General features: G+C 41.7%; 1 protein-coding gene across 3 annotated transcripts in view; it reads right to left on the reverse strand.

The window, feature by feature from the left end:
• CDIPT (CDP-diacylglycerol--inositol 3-phosphatidyltransferase) overlaps window positions 1–19,902 on the reverse strand; it is a 106,765-nt gene that overhangs the window by 34,320 nt on the left and 52,543 nt on the right. For all 3 annotated transcript variants that reach the window (XM_069244093.1, XM_069244092.1, XM_069244094.1), the window contains one exon: window positions 17,934–18,068. In XM_069244093.1, the coding sequence (XP_069100194.1) occupies window positions 17,934–18,027 (94 nt within the window). In that variant the 5' untranslated portion in view covers window positions 18,028–18,068. The remainder of the gene's footprint in view (window positions 1–17,933; window positions 18,069–19,902) is intronic.

The following is a 19,902-nucleotide window of genomic DNA, read 5'->3' on the forward strand; positions in this document are numbered from 1 at the left end:
CTGTGTGCACTGCTCAGCACTGTAGCCTTTTTAGTATTGTGCCATGGTGTGCTATTTTCAAACATACCACACTCACCATGAGCGCGCTGCACAACACTTCACCCTCAATGTGTTGTACTTCTTGCAACCACACACACACCCAGCACATGCTTCTTCCGCACACGCACTGCACAGCACTACATCTCTCATGTAATGTATCCCCAGTAGGCATACATTCACCCAATACACACACCCATCGCACATGCACTGCACAGCGCTGCTCTATCCGTGTATTGTACCCTTCCCAGACAAATACATCCACTGCAGAATCAACATTCATGAGCTGCACTGCGCATTACTCTACATCTAACCGATGTAGGCCATGGGTGAGTTAAGCACACTGCAGCGGAACTTTGAAAAGGTAAGCAAGCCTGTAGGCCTCACACAAAGACAGAGGGCCTGATTACTACTACTGATCACTACACAGTCTGCTGCCACCACCACACTTGTGTTGCTTAACTCTTGTTGAATGCAGTAGCCTTCCACAACTATAAAGGTAGCTATTTGGGATCCAGACCACAGTACACTTGGGCAATCAGGGCAGGGTTCACGTCCATAATCAATACAGAGGGCTTTTCTGTCCCAATATAGAGGTATAGAAGTGTTGTCTTAAGTGTTTTTTGACTGCTGGTGTTAGAATGCTGTTAGCAGGGGGATACTGCTAGCCTGAGGGTCAGTGAGGTAGTGTAAAAGATTAGAATGTGTGTGCCTGTAGACTGGGAATGCTAATCTCTGAATGATATGAGATGAGCAGTTTTGGTAGTGTGAGACTGCTAATCTGAAGACAATATAATACTGTTAGTAGGTTGCGACTGCTAGTCTGGGAAGGGTTAGAGAGTGCTTCTGATAGAGTGTGAAGCTTTTGTGTGAAGAGCTTTACAGCAGTGACAGTAGCAGGAGGCTGCTAGTCTCTGAGGGTTATGAGAGTGCTGATGGTAGTTTGGGACTACTACTCTGTGCATCATGTGAGTGTTGCCAAAAGTGTTTGGTTGCTAGTCTGATACATGCGAGAGCAGTACTGGCTTGCGTGAGACTGCTGTTCTTAGTGTGTAACTAGGCATCTGTCAGGGGGTGTGAATAGTTCTGGTAGTATATGTGGCGCCTGGTCTGTGAGTGGTGATGGTAGTGTGAGATTGCTCGTTTTAGGCGTGTGGTAGTTCTATCAAGAATGCCAGACTGGTACTCAAGAGTTTCCTGGTGCCAATGCATTATATGCATTAATGATAAGTCTAGGTAATGGAGAATGGTCAACTCAAAAGTGCTATTGATACAAAGCAGACTGCTGAAAGACAGGTTAGCTTCACAATGCAGACGTTCACTCTGTTGTAGAAGAAACAACATTCCAGGAAAAATGTGTCGTTATGACAACAGAGAATGTTCTGATCATCCTATTGACATGGACAAAAAGAAAGAAACCACAAATATGCATCCAATACAACGGTTGCCATGGCAGTAAATAAACGCACATCACCATGATATCTACTGTGCAAATTAGAGATACTGCACAGGGGTGCACTGGTATAGGGAGCAACCACGAAATAAAGACAAATTAAGATAGATTACCTTTCCAATGAGCATGAGTGCTACGTTCGTGAAAACAGAGAATGCTAGGCTCTCTCTTCTGAGCTACCGACTTGCTCTACAGGCTGTCATGAACTCATAGTCCTAGAAATAGGAGTCGTCCTAGTAACAAAGAACCCCTGATCGTCTTTCTGAGATAAACTACGAGGTCACTATGGAGACGTGTGAACCCTGCATGGATAGGAGACACTGCCCAGGCCTGGTCAGACAGTATGAGTGGAACGTTAAAAAAGCTTTAGCACAGTAATTTATTCTGTGTTAGGACTGGAGGCTCCTAACATTAATAATACAGAACTACAAATCCCATGAGTCCCAGAGTACACATCCTTACCACCTCCTCCCCATACCTCCAATCACTGTCCAGCAATGTCCACAAAACAGAGATACATCATATTTCTGCCTCCATCTTACCCTGCCCGACGGTCAAGTGTCTCTCAGTTTTCTTCAACCTGAATGGTTTATTTATAGTGCATTGTGGAAAGTATTTATAAGGCATTTATAATGTTTAATTGTTTATTTTAGTCTACCTTATTGTTTTTTTGTTGTACTGTGTGGTGATTCTGTACACAAGTGTCTAAGTTTGTGGCTCGAGCTCCGTGCTTCTGAGCACTGCGCATAAAATTTCAATTCCCCCACACCCTCTTGACAGACTAAGTAAACGCTTGAACTATCTCCCCATGAGGCTGACTCCTCTTGCTGCATTCCTCATTCGGGAGCACAGACTGCGCGTATAACCTAATTGGGCACCACACGCAGTCCTCTTTATTGGCATAGCCTGTCCTCCTTCACCACTCCACAGAGGTTGGCGGCAGCTGCATTTGACATCTCTGGGCTGAAAGAACAGGAGGCCCTGGCAACCACCTGTATTTCTGGGCAAAGCCCTTCCCCTGTGAGGTCTGCATGATTGTTTCGATAAACTCTGAGGAACTTATGCTTATTTTTGAAGCAATAGTTTTTGGAATCTTTGGTCCTGCCACAGGTCTACACTTCTCCATGCAGAGTCGGCTGGGCTGCAAAAAATCAGTCACTAGGCTCAGCGTCAGAGGCTCTCTCCCCTTAGAAGTATCCCTATTCTGGATTCTCTGTGTTATATTCAGAGACTGCCCCCCCTATCTCCAAGTGTCTGGGGACATGCTAATATTTTACTGTTACCATGTCTCACTGTGAACCTTATGATTCTGCTGAATATGAGCCTTATGTGCAGGAGGGTGAATATTACTTTGATAATGGTCTGGTGGTCGCTATTGACAAGTCTGTTCAAAAATATCTTAATAAGGCTTTGATATATCTCTTTAGCTTTTTACCAAACAACTAGAACATGTTGTAGATATAACAATATCACGCCGTAGTTTGTAGTTGTAATATTTATTCCAGTGTCAAAGATCAGCGCCTCCCTCTTGCCGGCTCCTCGTAACTGCCACCGCACCTCGGACCGGTCTCTGTGGTACTCGGCATCGGAACCGTCAAGAGCTCGCGCTTCTCAAGAGCTTGCGCGCTTGAATGTACGAACACATTACAACATATCTTCTTCCTTTCATTGTTTAAGCAGAAGTCTAAAACATCAAATATTGAACTGTATGAATTAACAACATAAACTGTAACTCACTGAAACACAGATACTACCCTAACCATTCTTGAGAGTAAAATAGATTACATTTGTACTTAACATAATCAGCCAAATACGCTGGTGCTTTCTTAACTCTATGTGACCTCTCCCTCATAACTTCATTCCTGTATTCACTAAACTCTTGTTGTCTCACCCCACCATCTTCCATAAAACCAGGCAGCATATCACCTGTACAACTAGAATGCTGTGCAACAGGTTTCATTACCAGTTCGTCAAACATACATCCACTGCACCCATCACTGATCTTATCTTCTGCAATCATATTTTTCGTATAATTACACTTTGCCACTCTCCTGAGATTCCATCGCTCACCATTGCTCAATATCACATACCAAGGATGAACTTCCTTGACTTGAAATGGCCCTTTGAATTTATTCAACCCTCTAACAATTCTCCCAGACTTAACTTTCACCCAATCACCGGGCCAAATTTTGTTCTGATCTTTACCACCATTTACAGAATCTCCACATTTATTCTCACCCTCAAATGTTCCTATATTATTGCTAGCAAGTTCTCTCAACCAAAACTGAGTCAATTTAGAATTCAGTCTTCTACCCCTCATCATGAAAAACGGTGAACATCCAGCAACACCATTAACAGTGGTGCGATATGCCCACACAACATCCGCAACCATACCTTCAACATCCATGCCACTAGCCAGTGCTTGTTGTATGGCCCCCTTAACCATCCTGTTGGCTCTTTCCACCATTCCATTTCCTTGCGGATTATAAAGTGCTGTTCTTGAATGTTTAACACCCATCAATAATAAAAACTCTTTCATTTCATAAGAGGTGAGTTGTGTACCATTATCCGTCACCAAACATACCGGGCATTCTTCTTCCCTAAATATTTCAGACAAAACTCTCACTGTGGATGCCGTGGTTATCTCTGACATAAATTTCACTATTATCCATTTCGAATGAACATCCATCAAAACAAATGCAAACCTAGACATATGTTTAACTCCACTTAAAGGACCAATGAAGTCCCCACATACAGTATGCCATGCTTGACTAGGATCCTCAATGTGACCCATCAAAGATTGCTTGCCCACTTTCAGACTCTTTTCACTGCGTACACACACATCACATCTCTCCACCCAGTGTACAATGTCGTCATCCATTCCTGGCCACCAGAAATTTTCTCTGAGCCTCCTCTTCATCAACGTTTGCCTTAAATGACCCTCATGTGCAATATAAACATTTTTCCTCCTCACCCCTACAGGAGGAACATATTTTTCACCTCGAACAACAATATATTCACCCACACATGAGAGTTCATCTAATATCTTACCATACGTCCATAAATATTTTGACAGTGTACTCTCTCTATGTCTACCACTCACTATCATTCTGATCACTTCCCTCATTTCCTCATTACCTGCCATGGCTTTACACCATTCCTCTTTACTCAATGCTCCCGATGACCATTGCACTACATCCCCGACACTTGCAACTAGATCCTCACAATCTTGAATACTACTATACTCTTCATCCAACAATTCCCAGTCTTGTGATAAACGTGAGAGACAGTCAGCTTGTACATTTCTCCATCCTGGTATATACTCTACAGTATAGTTGTACTCTTGAGACCTCGCAGCAAGTCTTATCAGTCTAGAAGAACCTTTTTCAGCTCCACCTGGGGTCAACACCTTCACCAGAGGTTTGTGATCAGTTCGCAACTTGAATCGTTTTCCCCAAATATACATCCTGAAATGTTCCATGCTCCATGTCGCAGCTAATGCCTCCTTCTCTATTACCGAGTAGTTGCGCTCTGTCGGTGTCAAGGAACGTGATGCAAAGGCAATTGTTCTTTCCTTTAAGCCATGTTTTTGTGATAAGATAGCACCAATACCAGTGGCACTAGCATCTATGGAATTATTGATTCCTTTCCCGCATCAAAAGGCACTAGAATGTCAGCTTCACAAATTTCCTTCTTGATTGATTCAAAACACCGTTCTTGTGTTGCGCCCCAATCAAAAACCACACCTTTTCTCAATAATTTTTTAAGTTCCTCCGTCTTCGATGCAAAATTCTCCACGAACTTGGAGTAGTACTCCACTAAACCCAAAAACGACTTCAACTGGTCTTTATTCACAGGACATGGTGCCAATTTGATGGCTCTCAATAGATCTCTCTTTGGCTTCACCCCATCTTGCGACAATGTGTGACCCAGATATTCCACTTCCTTAGCTAAGAATATGCACTTCTCTTTTCTCAGCGTTAAACCTGATTTTAAAATTTTATCTAGAACCAGCCTCAGAGTCAAATTGTGATTTTCCACTGTGTCTCCAAAAATTAGTATATCATCCAGAAAATATATAACATTCGGAATTTCTTTGAGTAAGTCATTCATCACTCTCTGAAAGACACTTGCGGCTGAACACAAACCAAAAGGCATTCTGGTAAACTGAAACGTGCCCTCCATTGTGATAAATGTTGTCAAGATTTTTGACTCAGGATGTAACCTTACTTGATGATACGCATGCTTTAAGTCCAGTTTTGAAAAAAACCTTCCTCCTTTCAGCATCAGAACCAGCTCATTGATGTTAGGCAGAGGAAAACTGTCCATTACCACATTCTGATTCAAGCTTCTCAAATCAACACAAAAACGAAGTTTTCCATCAGACTTCTTCGTTATCACAACTGGAGATACCCAATTTGATGCCTCGACAGGCTCAATGACTCCACAACATAGCATTTCTCTTATCAAGACTTTGACCTGTCCTCTAGCTAATATCGGTATTCTCCTGACTTTATGTCGTACATGAATTGCACCGTCTTTGAGGTTAATTTTGTGACAATACCCTTTTAGTTGCCCCATTTCCTCTCGAAAAACACCTTCCGCCTCTCTGAGAATATCTTGTAACGTTACTTCTCTACAACTAATATTTGTGTTTTAGCTCGAGGATTGATGATGATATGAAGATCATATTGATGGATCCATCCCAGGATTGGTGGACCCGATTCGGCTACATACACTTTCCCTTTAGTGCTTATTCCTCCAAATTTGATATCAGCCATCATATAACCAATGAGATCTATCTTCTCGCCTTGATATCCCCCAGGACTTATATCTCTAGGCAATAATCTTGCTTGTGGCCATTCAGAAGTGAACAAACTTCTTGGAATAATGGTATATAAGGATCCGGAATCCACCATCAATTCAACTGGTTTTCCTCGAATCATAAATTGTGCCTTGGGTCTTTGTTTTTTCCATCCTTCATCCCCAACAGCCAATACTCTGTCTGAACTTATATTTGTCTCACACAAGCTATCATCCACCTTTTCTTGCAAGAGTGTTGCCACGTTCTTATTTCTCCTGAAACCTTGACACATTCTTGCAAAGTGACCCCTGAGCCCACATTTCCTACACTCCTTCCCTATAGCAAAACAAAACTTCGCTTTCGACGTGTGATTGAAACTTCCACATTTGTTACATCTTTTATACTCTGCTTCTCTTATAGGTTTACTGTTGCCAATCCTGACTTTGCTTGAAAAACTGTCCTGTCGCTTGCTTATAACTCATCCTTTGTCTCCTGTTTCTCCATTGCTCTCATACAATATTCAGATTCTTCCACGACTTTGGCCAAATCAACTGCATCCTTCAAAGTGGGATTCCTTGCTGCCCATAACCTCTCTTGTATTTTCCTGCTTCTGCATTGAACAATCAATTGATCACGAATCATTTCATCTTCCATCTGACCAAATTGACACTTGACCGCTAACTCTCTCAACCTAGAAATAAAATCATCTATAGATTCTCCATCTCTTTGAGGTTGGGTATAAAATTTGTGTCGTCTCATCACCACATTTTCAGCCTTAGCAAATCTTAAATCTAATTTTTTCCTGGCATCTGCGTACACATCCACATCTACTTCGTCACCCTGAACTTGTAAGTCTGGAAGGTATTTATAAATGTGTTGGCCTTCTTTTCCTAAAGCATTCAATAAAATAGCTTTCTTCCTACTAGGGCGGAATCTTTGTCCATCCAAAGCTTCTAAGTAATTGTCAAAAATGTCCAGCCATTCCTCCCATTCTATTGCTGGCCGCCCTGGTATTGACAAGAATGGAGGAGGTGCTGTGATTGTCGCCATATCCATAATATTTAGTTTACTGTACAGTTTGTACCTTTAATCGCATTAAAATGACTAAATAGATTAAATAAAAATGTTCAAGGCATTCAAGTTTCCTCCTTATGTACTTTCGTCTAATATCTCACTGGATTTTTTTTTTTAGACCTTCTATCCTTTCACTAAAGAAGTACCTCGCTAGGTACTTTCCTCTAATACCAGTCCTTGTCTTTGAAAAGATCGAGGCAGTCGATATCACTTCAGCAACTAGTAGAAGTAAGGAACACAGCCTGCGTTACCTTTACAGTGAGCGCAACGCCGTCGATGAGCTACCACACTCGTAGTTCAAAATTGCTGATGCCTTGCCACTGGCTTCCAGAACCGGCAACTCGTCGCCAAAAATGTTGTAGATATAACAATATCACGCTGTAGTTTGTAGTTGTAATATTTATTCCAGTGTCAAAGATCAGCGCCTCCCTCTTGCCGGCTCCTCGTAACTGCCACCGCACCTCAGACCGGTCTCCGTGGTAACCGGCATCGGAACCGTCAAGAGCTCGCGCGCTTGAATGTACCAACACATTACAACAGAACACTTGGCCAAAAAGAAATCAGCCTTAGCCATCCGCTCAAGATAATTCCTCTGCCCCTGAAAAGAGTAAAAACAAGTTGCAGAACTGGCCTAATCCTGAGATGCTGGCACAAATCTCAGAAGGTTGGCTGGCAGACTACAGATACAGTGTCTGTGACCCCAGTCTTTCACTGCCTCCAAAACCTACCTCAGATGATTCGGACACCGAATCTGCCCTTTCTCATTCCTCTTGTGCTCACCTCCCGAGCCCACTAAGAAAAATCAAAAGAAATCCTGTGATCTCCTAATGATGAATGCTAGCTCTTGGCCTTCTAATCCTCTAAGGTTTGCCCAGAGGATATCGTCCACCAGAGGTCCTCAGACTGGTACCCAGCCCCAGCTGTGGCAGAATACACGCAGAAACACTTGAGGAAGAGTTTTGACAAGGAGGTTTGAAATAGGCTTTGTGCCGAGTACGCAAGCCCAGAGCTGCCGGACAAGACTGCAAATATTAAAGACATAGACCCCAGTATGCTAAAGTTTTTGAAGAAATATGCCAAAAAGGACAACAACAGGGCATGGTAGACATGCCAAGATAAACTCCTAGACCTCACTTGCTCCACTGGACAAAAGTTTTGAGATGGCTCTTAAAGCCAAGGAAACTGGTTCTGAGACAGACCTGGAGAGTCTGGCGGGCTGGTCCCAATGGGCAGTATCTGAACTCTGGAACGCCAATTGTTCATTCTTCATGGAGCGCAGTAGGTCTCTGCTTATGCATATCCACCCTAAACTGAAGAGCTTGGCCTCTTCTGATGCCTTCTCTTTGGAGAGAAATTTGGCAAGGACATTAGCAAGTTTGTGAACACCTTCACAGTGCTATATAAGGCTCAGTTTTCTAAGCAAGCCGTTTTGCCAGGACCGGGTGAAGTAAGGGTTGTTTGTGTGGCCAAGGGTCATTCCAGGGTCTCCTGCACAGATATAATTGTCGCAGAAGAGGAGGCTGGCAGGACGAAGCTACAGGGGCAGTTTCTTCCCATCAAGATCACGCTTCCCTAAAGGCAGGCAGAGCAGAGTCTTCCAGATAGCACAACACTCCAGCTTCTCTGGTGAGCATTATTCCTTCATAATAGGTGGTGTTGGGGGCAGAACTCAACAGTTTTATCATAATTGGTTAAAGATCACTCATGGTCCATGGATTCCATAGAAGGTCATGGGATTCCACTTAGAGTTTCTTGGTACTCCTTTCCAAAGGGTCCCTTCTCAACATCTCCTTTGTTCCCCTACAAGAAATGATATTCATAGATTCAGGATCTTCTCCTCAAAGGAGTGATCTCCCCCTCCTTTCCCCAGGGACTTCTGCAGTACTATTTTCCTTGCCCCCCCCGACCCTCCAACAGAAGAACAATTGTTGCATCCTGTTGAGGATGAACATTGTCTCTGAGGTCAGGTATATCAACAAACTACAGTGCGCCAAGTCCAGGTTGTTAGTGGAGATCGCCAAAGACTTTTGGAACTTCTTCCTAAAATAAAGGATCTCTGTGATTGCGGAGTACATTCTAGAACAGAAGAATGTTGTCAAAGACTGGAATTCCCCATTCTTGATGAATTCAAGCGATTGGCAGTTACACTCTCAAAGTGTTTCAGCTAAATCAGACTCTTCTATGCCCTTGCGTGATCGATTTCTTTGCAACCAGACTGAACCGTAAGCTTCCAGCATTCTTCAGTTGAAGGCTGTACCCCTTAGCGAAGGCTACGGATCCATTCCGGCAGAATTGGACTACAGTATGCCCTTCCCCCACTTTGCCAAGATAGTAAAAATAGCAGCACAGTTAAGGAGACCTGGGCTGATAGTAGTCTTGGTGATCCCAAATTGGAAGGCTCAACTGTGGTTCCCGGTTCTTCTAGAGATGTCAGTGGCCCTCCCTGCTGCTCTTCCAATGTTTCCCAAAGTCCTGCAGGACCCACTGGGATTCCTTCATCCTCTGATCTGGCAATCCTCTGCAAAATTAAAAAAACACAACAAGAGATGGCTCCTGCGCTTGTTTAAAAAAAAAAAAAAAACGGAATGGGCCAAGGCCATTGGGGGAACATTTATTTTTGGGTGAGAGTGGTACGCGGCCCGCCTCCCCAGGCCAAATTTGGCCCTGGAGACCCTATTACCGATACAGAAGAGGAGGCTGGCATGACAGAGCAACAGGGGCAATTTCTTCCCATCAAGATCACGCTTTGCCAGAGGCAGGCAGAGCAGAGAGTCTTTCCAGCCAGAACAACACTCCAGCTTCTCTGGTGAGCATTATTCATTTATGACTGGTGACGTTGGGGACAGACCTCAACTGTTTGATCACAATTGGCTAAAGATCACTCATGATCCATTGGTTCTACAGACGGTCATGGTATTCCACTTAGAGTTTCTTTGTACTCCTTAACAAAGGGTCCCTCCTCAACCTTTCCTTTTACCCCCCCCAACAAGAAATTAAATTAATAGATTTTGAGATTCAGGATCGTCTCCTCACTGGAGTGACATCCCCCTCCTTTCCTCACTCTACGAGCTCTTGCAGTATTATTGTCCTTGTCCATGAGAAAGATGGAGGTCACAGACTAGTTCTCATTCTCAGGGACTTCAATCATTGGGTGAATTACAGACATTACAAAACGGAAAGGATCCACTGACTGAGGGATCTATTGATGGAAAATGACTGGATATTCTGCTTGGACCCGAAGAACACTTACCTTGCGGTCCTTATCTTTCCTCTTCACAGGTGATTCCTGCAATTTCAAAGGTGAGACCAATGGTGTGAGTATCTAACTCTTCCCTTCTGACTTTCTTCAGAGCCCAAGTTCTTTACCAAGCTGCTGCCATCCGTAGTGGAGAGACTCACGAGAAAAAGGGATGAGACTAATTATTTATTTGGGCGACATAATTCTCATGGCACAATTCCAAGTTGTTCTTCTACAAACACCTGTCTTGTACAGTTAACCTCTTTCAGAATCTGGGCTTTTTCATCAACCAAGCGAAGTCCATTCTGACTCAGACCCAGATCGTAGAGTTCCTGGGGTTCCAGGTCGTTTTAGTCAAAGCTCTCCAACTTCCCTTTCAGAAACTGAGGGACAGCAAGAAGGTTTTAAGATCTACATTGAACAAACAACTGATATCTCTACAGACAATAGAGAAGATTGTCGGGCTCCTGGCATCTTCCACCCAAGCAATTTTCCAAGGGCTCCTCCACTACAGGGCCCTTCAGCATCTAAAGATCAGGCATCTCTGTAATGGCCTCCCGTACAACAATCAGTTTAATTGACCTTATTGGAAAAGGAAATCAGATCTGTAAATTCTAAAATCCTGCACATGCAATAGAGGCAATAAAAAACGTGTCCTTGGAACCTTATAAAGATGATAAAAAAGAAGGAAATGTAATGTAGATTGGAATGCCAAATTGTCACATGGACAGGCAGCAAGTTAATCTTCCAGAACCACTTTTCGGGGAGACTCATCATACATAGCATGCAAAATGTTGAGTCTAAATCTTGTGAATAAAAATTTACGATAAACATTTGTTACGGCAGTGAGATATGGTTCGATCAAATCATATGTTTTAATTAAGACATAAGAACTAATCGATGTTTTTTCCATGTACAAGAAACCTTGCCTCAACACATTTCCCCAAAAAATAAGTGTTTCAATGTGTTTTGTTTAGTACAAAGGTTGTCTGAATCTGGTGGATAAGTACTTCAGGTAGGCCTATCTTTAACAGTGGATTCTCATATTTTCCCCACATAAGTCCTCTTTTGTTTGCCAAACACAAGGATTTTGGAGTTGGACATATTTCTAGGCAGCAGATTGGGTACTGTGGTATCCTAGTAACGTGTAAGTGTGTGTGTTCTGAGCACGAGAGATGAGAGAATGTTGTATTTACTATGGAATGGTGTGGGAGGCTTTTGGAATGGGCAGTGAGAGAGCGACAGTTGACGGGGAGAGAAGAGGATGTTGGTTGGTGTAGGGATTTATGCTTGACTTCTGTCTTAATAAACCATCTCTACCACCACCTCTGTTATCGGTGTTGTTCCGGCGCTTGCATCCACCCCTGCTGACAATCTTACATTGGTGATGAGCGGAAAAAAACAGATCGTCGTGAGCAGAGTCTGCGAAGCGGAACGCTGGTCTGTAGACTACAGAGAAGAAAACAGATGGTGGCTGATCCCTAACAACACGACTAAGAAGCTTCTCCGTCAAGTTATTTACATCCGAGGTATTTCATTAATGTACTGACATGTTTATTTTGGCTTCGGCTCTTCCTCGAGCTTCGCTTCGCAACAGTGTCTATTGACGCGTCAAGAAACGCGTCTCCTGCCGCGTGTGTGCTTTGCGAAAAGCTCGTGTGCATATCCATAGCAACAATAACCAACGACGCCTCCTGAGACAACGCGTCGCCTACTGAAGCCCAAATCTATTGGAAACTGTAACCTACAGTGTTCCTTCTATCGCGAAGATTGTGCCTCGTGTCGCGTTAAGCATTTAACTGAATATTTTGGCAAAAGAGACATCATCTTTTATTGTTTTTTTTACTTGTCTCTCAAATTACATTAACTCAACCTGCCGATCACAGTATTCTCTTTTCACTGTTTGTAATGCAGAACGTACCTGCTGCACCTTTTTTTTTTTTTTAACTGCTCCCGGTGATCCACCTATTCAATGGCAAAAGTGGAAGAAAGTATTTAACAACTATGCTAGGGTGTGTGGTACTTCATTGAGCGCAGAAAGGAAGACATCACTTTTAATGCACTGTTTAGGCACTGAGGGCCAAGAAGTTTTTGAAAATCTTCCTGATCTCTCGGATTCAGACTCTAATGGCCTCAATGAATTTGAGATTTGTATAAAGAAATTGGATCTGCATTACTTACTAAAAGTAAGTACAGTTCTTGAAAGGTACCAGTTTGGAAAGAGAGTGCAACGCCAAGGAGAGACAACAGAACAATATATAACGGAGCTTAGAAGACTTGCTTCCACATGTGCATTTGGAAATTCTTATGAGGAACGTTTAAGGGATCAATTCATGCTTGGCTGCTCCTTGGAGAAGGCAAAGGAAAGCATGTGGCAAAAAGATAATCCACCCCTAGATGAGGTACTAGAATTGGCCAGAACCTGTGAACACTCCAGGAAATGTGTTGAAGTACTTCGAAAGGACTCCATCGTTCCTGACACAACAAGGGAAGAAGGGACCTCCGTGAAAGCTATACTGTGCAACAATACTGACAATAGAGGCGGTGGGGAGTCTGTAAAAACAAAGAAAACATTTGCTGGGAAGTGTTTTAGGTGTGGGGGCATCGGTCACATGGCCAATAACAGAGATTGTCCTACCTGGAAAATATTCTGTAGAAACTGTGGTACAGTTGGACATCTTGCAAAATGCTGCAGGGTGAAGAATAACACTAAAAAAAATAAGAGAAGTGTGGTGTGATGGTGATGCTAATGATGCCGAAGCTGTGAATGTGGTTCAGATCTTACAAACAAGTGTTGGGTCTTTTGATGGTCCTGTGGAGTCAATCTTAGTTAATGGTAAGCCTCTCAGAATCCTATTTGATTCTGGGGCAAAGATCACATTAATACCGAAAACGTTCTATGATCAGTGTCTGAAGGGGATGGCCAACTTATTAAAACCGGATGTGTTACCCAAGGGTTATGGTGAACCAATCAAGTTGCTGGGTTACTTCTGGGGAAGTATAGAATTTAAAGGTCGACTCATTCCAGCAAAAGTGTATGTCTCTGTAAAAGGGGACTCTTTGATTAGTTGGTTTCATCAAAGTGATCTTCGAATTCTGCTTGATCCAAATGAAGATCCTCCTGTTAGGCTTAAGGATAACCACACGGTTCAATCTGTCTCAGAAGATGTGTGTATGTGGGTGAAAGAGTTTCCAGATGTGTTCAGCAAGAGATTAGGATGTTTTAAGAACTACGTGCATCAGATTAGGCTTAAGCCTGGAGCACTGCCGAAGGCAGCAAAAGTGAGGAATGTTCCCTTGTTGGTAAGGGATAAAATGAAAGCTGAGATCGATAAACTCATCACGAATGGTATCATTCAAGAGGTTGAAGCTTCAGAATGGGTGGCACCAGTAGTTATGGCAAGGAAGGCCAACGGGGAGGCCAGACTCTGTGTTGATCTCAGAGATTTGAACAAGTCAGTCATCATAGACCACTATTCACTCCCAAATATTACAGAGTTGTTGTGTTCGGTTAGTGGGGCAAAGCACTTCTCAACTCTAGATTTGACTTCTGCTTACCATCAAATCAATTTACATGTGTCTTCCCAGGAACTTACCACTTTCATAACACCTTTTGGCACATTCAAGTTCCTTAGAATGCCGTTTGGGTTAATCTCTGCGGCGTCGGTGTTTCAGAGGGCCATGGAAAGAATTCTGAAGGGCATGGAAGGGGTGAAAGTGTATCAGGACGATCTTTCAATCACAGGTACCAATCTGGTTGAGCACAATAAGAGACTGAGGTTGGTTTTAGAGAGGCTACGAGACAATGGTCTTACGCTCAAAGCTGAGAAATGTAAGATAAATATTTCCACGATAGAGTACTTGGGTCATGAGATTTCGGCGAAAGGGATTCGTCCCAAGGCGAGTCTAGTGGATACAGGAAAGGATGATGAGATTATTGAAAGAGGGTGTTTTGCTGACATCGCAGCTGATGAGGAGATTAAGGTCTGTATTGTTACTGAGGGAACAATTTCGGAACCAGTGTGGGTGGATGAATTGTTAAAAGATGTCACATTGCAGGAAGTACTAAGTAAAATCATAAATGGTTGGGGTGTCAGAAAGAGTCAATCTGAAGAGATGTCAGGGTACTAGCAAGTCAGAAATGAATTGTCTGTGGTGGCTGGGCTATTGGTGAGGGGCAGCAAGTTGGTTCCTCCAGCTAGCTTGAGAAAAGATCTCATAAGTCGTGCCCACTCAAGCCACATGGGCATCTCCAAAACTAAGGAGAGATTAAGGAACGCCTACTGGTGGCCTGCCATAGACATGATGGTAGAAAGAGAAGTGAGAAATTGCCATGAGTGCGCACGTTCGGATAAGGTATTGAAATGTAGAACTCAGGCTATGGTCACGCGTGAAGAGTCCTCCGGACCCTGGGTTGACATAGTTTTAGACATTTTAGGTCCAATCAGACTGAAATCTGTAGACCAATATGTTTTAGTATGCATTGATATGTACTCACGTTGGCCTGAGGTCAAATTTGTGAGCTCAGTTGAGTCAAGAGATATAAATCAACTTTCTTGATGACTTGTTTGAGAGAGAGGGGTTTCCCTCTACTTTGCTGACTGACAATGGGGTGCAGTTTCTCTCTGAAACAACAGAGTCTTTCTTAAAAGAAAGGGATGTGGTACATAAAAGAATAGCTCTTTATCACCCAGAATCTAACGGAGTCGTGGAGCGCTTTATAAAGGTGCTGAAAGAATGCATGCAATTAGCGCTTGTTAATGGCGTTGAGTGGGAGAGTGAAGTAAGAAGAAAAGTACGAGAATATCGATTAACACCACATTCCACCACAGGGGTGACTCCTTTCCAGTTGTTCAAAGGTAGGGTACCGTACAGCGAAATCGAGCCTAGGTGGGTAATTAAAAAAAGGAAAGAGGTTAATGATCAGGTAGATAACATTGAAGGTTGGAGAGAGAGAGAAAGGGAAGTGAAAGGAAAAAGGAAGCTGAGATATGATGAGCGTAAAGCTGTCAAAAGAACGGTATTGCATGAAGGTGATTATGTGAAAATAAGGTCTCCAAGGAAAGAGGGAAAACCATCTAAATTCAAGGGTCCATTTAAGGTCATAAAACTGTTTAGGAATGCTGTGAAAACAGAAGACCACAGGATATGGAATTTGAATAGGGTGGCTAAGTGTTTAGGACCCAATGGAGGTGCTCATGACTCTCTAGACACTTCACCGGAAGTTACTGCTCAAGATGCTCAAATCATTCCATGCGTCACTAAGATGCGAAACCCATCTGAGACTCGGCCAAAAAGAAATGTATCAAAGCCGTCATGGTTCAAGGACTATGTTAAGTGAACTTAGTGTTATGTTCTATCTTTATGGACTTTGTGTTGATATGTTCGATCTGTTTTGTCTCAGCTTGTAAACAACATAATCTGTTCAGGGTCTATGTGTTTGATACTTAATTGTGTTAAAATAATTTCTTTGTAATCTGATATGGGGAAGGTGGTGTGGTATCCTAGTAACGTGTAAGTGCGTGTGTTCTGAGCATGAGAGATGAGAGAATGTTGTATTTACTATGGAATGGTGTGGGAGGCTTTTGGAATGGGCAGTGAGAGAGCGACAGTTGACGGGGAGAGAAGAGGATGTTGGTTGGTGTAGGGATTTATGCTTGACTTCTGTCTTAATAAACCATCTCTACCACCACCTCTGTTATCGGTGTTGTTCCGGCGCTTGCATCCACCCCTGCTGACAATCTTACAGGTACCTTATATAGAAATCAATTCATTCAAATCACACCATCAGAACTTACTCACCCTCTCTGGTGATGACAATTGGCTGAGATTCCCTAGAGGTCCTCAAGTTCAACTCTGTCCATGCACAATTTAAACTTTCACAGGGGTGGCTACATCATTTTGGACCTCTCACCCAGCCGAGTTAAGAATCCAACTCTTTCCCGTCACCATGACTAAACATTTAAACACTCATTACTTAAAATCATACCCGAGATGATCTAGGTACCTACACTCACCAACAACCAAGGTGAACAACTTTGCTTTGTATCTATCATTTACTATGTTCTTATGAATTTGATACCCTGTTTCTGCTGTTTTCTCTTTCATTATGCAAGATTATGTTCTATGCAAAGCCCTCTAATGTTAAATGTTAAAAGGAGCCCCTACGTACTCTTAAATCTTACCTCTGAATAGTGGATGTTCCAATTTTCCAGACATAGGTCATCTTTCATTGGCCAAACATCAGAAATTTGGTGTTGGAAAAAGTTATTGTTAGTAGATTTTTCTTTGTTCCATGAATCCAGAGTAGTGAATAACCTCTTGAAAACTATCATACCTACCCAAAAAAAGATAGATGCACTTTTTGACAGCAAACAGAATTTGAAAGGAGACATCCCCTCTGACAACTGTGTCATAAGGTCAAACACTTACAAATTAATTATAAAGTGGGACCAAACGCAACCTTGTTTATATTAAAAATAATTTCCAAGTTTAACCTGAAACTATGTCTCTGAAGATAAATCAATTAACCCAGATCACTACTGCCAGTAATTAAACTATTGTGAATAGTTTTTTTTAATTTGCCAATTTGTTGTAGAACAGTGAGGCATTTCCCCTAGATCATATTTTATATTTCAACTGTAACGTTTTTTGCATTATTGGCATGTGAGCTTCAGCAGTAATTTCCCCTCATATATTTTAAGTTCTACTTCTTAATCTTCAGCAATGCAATAAAACCAACACTATCATTTTCATAATATATACCATATTAAGGACTTGCCATTTTTCGTTTCCAGGGTCTACTAAACTGGGTCATGAAGATAATTCACAGCATATTCCGGTCAAAGTCCATGAGAGGCTACCTTGATTTCGCACTGAGCAGTATTTTATAGCATTTTCTGAAAAATTCAGGATACACTTTCCTTTGTGTTAATTAAATATGTAATTTGCAATTCACCTGGCTGATTTAACAAGCACCCAACATAAACCTGGTCAATTTACTCCAAATGAAAAGGTCAATTTAATATAGTGTCAAGACAGGTATAAAGCATGATATTACCACGAACAATGCTTTCAGTCGTTATCTACGGCCTCTGAAAGTCAAATCAATTAAATCAATCTGTATTTATGAGAGTGTTATAAAAAGACTCATTTCAATAACAAGCATGGTAAACCTTTTTTGTAGCACTTTAAACTTCAAAAGGGTAATGTTCTCTATGCATTCTTCACACACAGAATTGGTAGAGGGAGTACTTGGATAATGCGCACCATATTTATTTTGCATGATATGCGGCCAGCTTCATGCAAAAAAGGTGGAGGCAGCTTACCTTGATTGAGGGCACGTGCTGCATGCCCATCGAAAGCATCCAGAAGTCCACTAAGCAAATAGAAGGAAGAAGCAGTCAAGGGGCAGGTGGGCATGAAGTAGAATGCAATGAAGGCAAAAATAATACGGGCATAACCTAGTTGGAAGAACAAAAAGGAATAATGTATTTAACATTACAGGCTAAAAAGGCTTTCTACAGTAACAAAGTACTCTAAAGCTTGGAATGCATCAACCTATTAGAAAGGAACTCGGAGCTCTATGCTGCCCACCAAACTTTACCATTTGTCCTCAAACTTCACAGGTGTTTGCCGATTTTAGTGACTTAATCCTGAATGACTAAAAATTGTGGATTCATGTTTAAGACTGTGGGACAATCCACCATCTGACCCATAGCCTTCCAAACACCTGCAGAATGTCTCCAACACTATAGACTCTGATTATTACAAATATTTAACACAGCATGGCACCATGTTAAATATTGAAACTCTACTTCTTTTCATCCTATGGTAAACAAATCTGCTGACACAGTTCACGAATACCTCTTTAGCAAACAATATTAATGGAAAATAAAAATCTTACATGTCATTAAAAAATAAGGATGCCTTCAATATTTCTTGGCGTCAATGAGCAGAAAATAAGAAACATTCTCTTCCTAACTGCTCTCAATAAAATTAAAAGAATACAAACACGCTCACATCTATAAAAAAACAAGAACATTTATGCAGCAAGACAACTGAAAGTCAATCATCAATGTGCACCAGGCCTCGCAAAAATCATACATTTTTTACTAGACCTGCGGATCAAGTAGCCTGAATAATCTACTCGACCTAACTGTAATGTACTTGATCCGGAAACGGGTCTCAAATTGTGTGATCCTTGGCAAATATTGAGTTTTACAGTCACCTTTTTCTGCATTCTCACGTATGAGCGAACCTTCAAATATGTGACTTCAGCGTTTCTGCTGTAAAAAAAATCTCTTTTGTGTGATTAAATACACTGAAAGTTTGCTCCATGTATAATAAATTTAGCCCACATATAGGGTACACATCATCCATGCATGACTTGCCTCTTAGTTTACTAATATCTTTGCCATCAGGGCAGAAGTGTTTCTCAGTATATATTTAAACACTCACTTTTAATAAATATAGGACTAAAGCATGACGTGGTAGCGCACTGTCCTTTACAGACAGTAAATGTCAAAGAAATGTCCAAAAACCTTCCCACTAATTTGCAGCTTTACTGATAAAACTATATAGTGTATTAACAATTATCCGTGAAAATTGAGTTTCAGAAAAAAAATATAATTTGCACATCACCAAGTAGTGTTCTGATTTTTTTTGTCATTCTATTAACCCAGGGATGTGGAATTTATTAAAATATCGACTTGTCCATGGGACAGGTTGCTTCTTAAATCTACTTGTCCTGTAAAAAAAAAAAATGTATTTGTCCCTTTGGTGCTATGTAGTGTGGTGACAAATTATGGTAGCAATCTCATTATGTGAATGCTCTGATAGTAGCCTCTCTGACTATGCCAGGCCCGTTACTATAGTAGGGCTTGAATACTTGCAATTTCAATCCCTATTATAGCAATTTCCTTTTTTTGCCACCTTTCCGCAGATATACATACTGGGGCTGGAGGAAGCAGAAAGCAATAGTTTAAGGGCAGGAATGCCTTTTAGTCTGCACACCTACTAACGTATGTTTTAAGGATTTTCCCCAGCTCTTCTCTAATATTTTCCCATAATAAGAAAGGTTGAAAATATACTCCTGACAATGGCAGAAGTAGAAGTTCTTCCATGGTTGGGAAAAAAGTGGTTGAAGGGACAGTGAACTTGTAAAATCTCAATAGATTTTCACATGAGGAAATCTACGCATGCATATTTGCTTGTGCTAAAATACAATTCACAATTTTATTTCTAGGAGTATGATTTCCTGGTCTACTTCTGTAAATTCTTGTGAATTTGTGAAAA

This window comes from Pleurodeles waltl, chromosome 7 (genome assembly GCF_031143425.1).
Source record: "Pleurodeles waltl isolate 20211129_DDA chromosome 7, aPleWal1.hap1.20221129, whole genome shotgun sequence".
Taxonomy (NCBI): Eukaryota; Metazoa; Chordata; class Amphibia; order Caudata; family Salamandridae; genus Pleurodeles; species Pleurodeles waltl.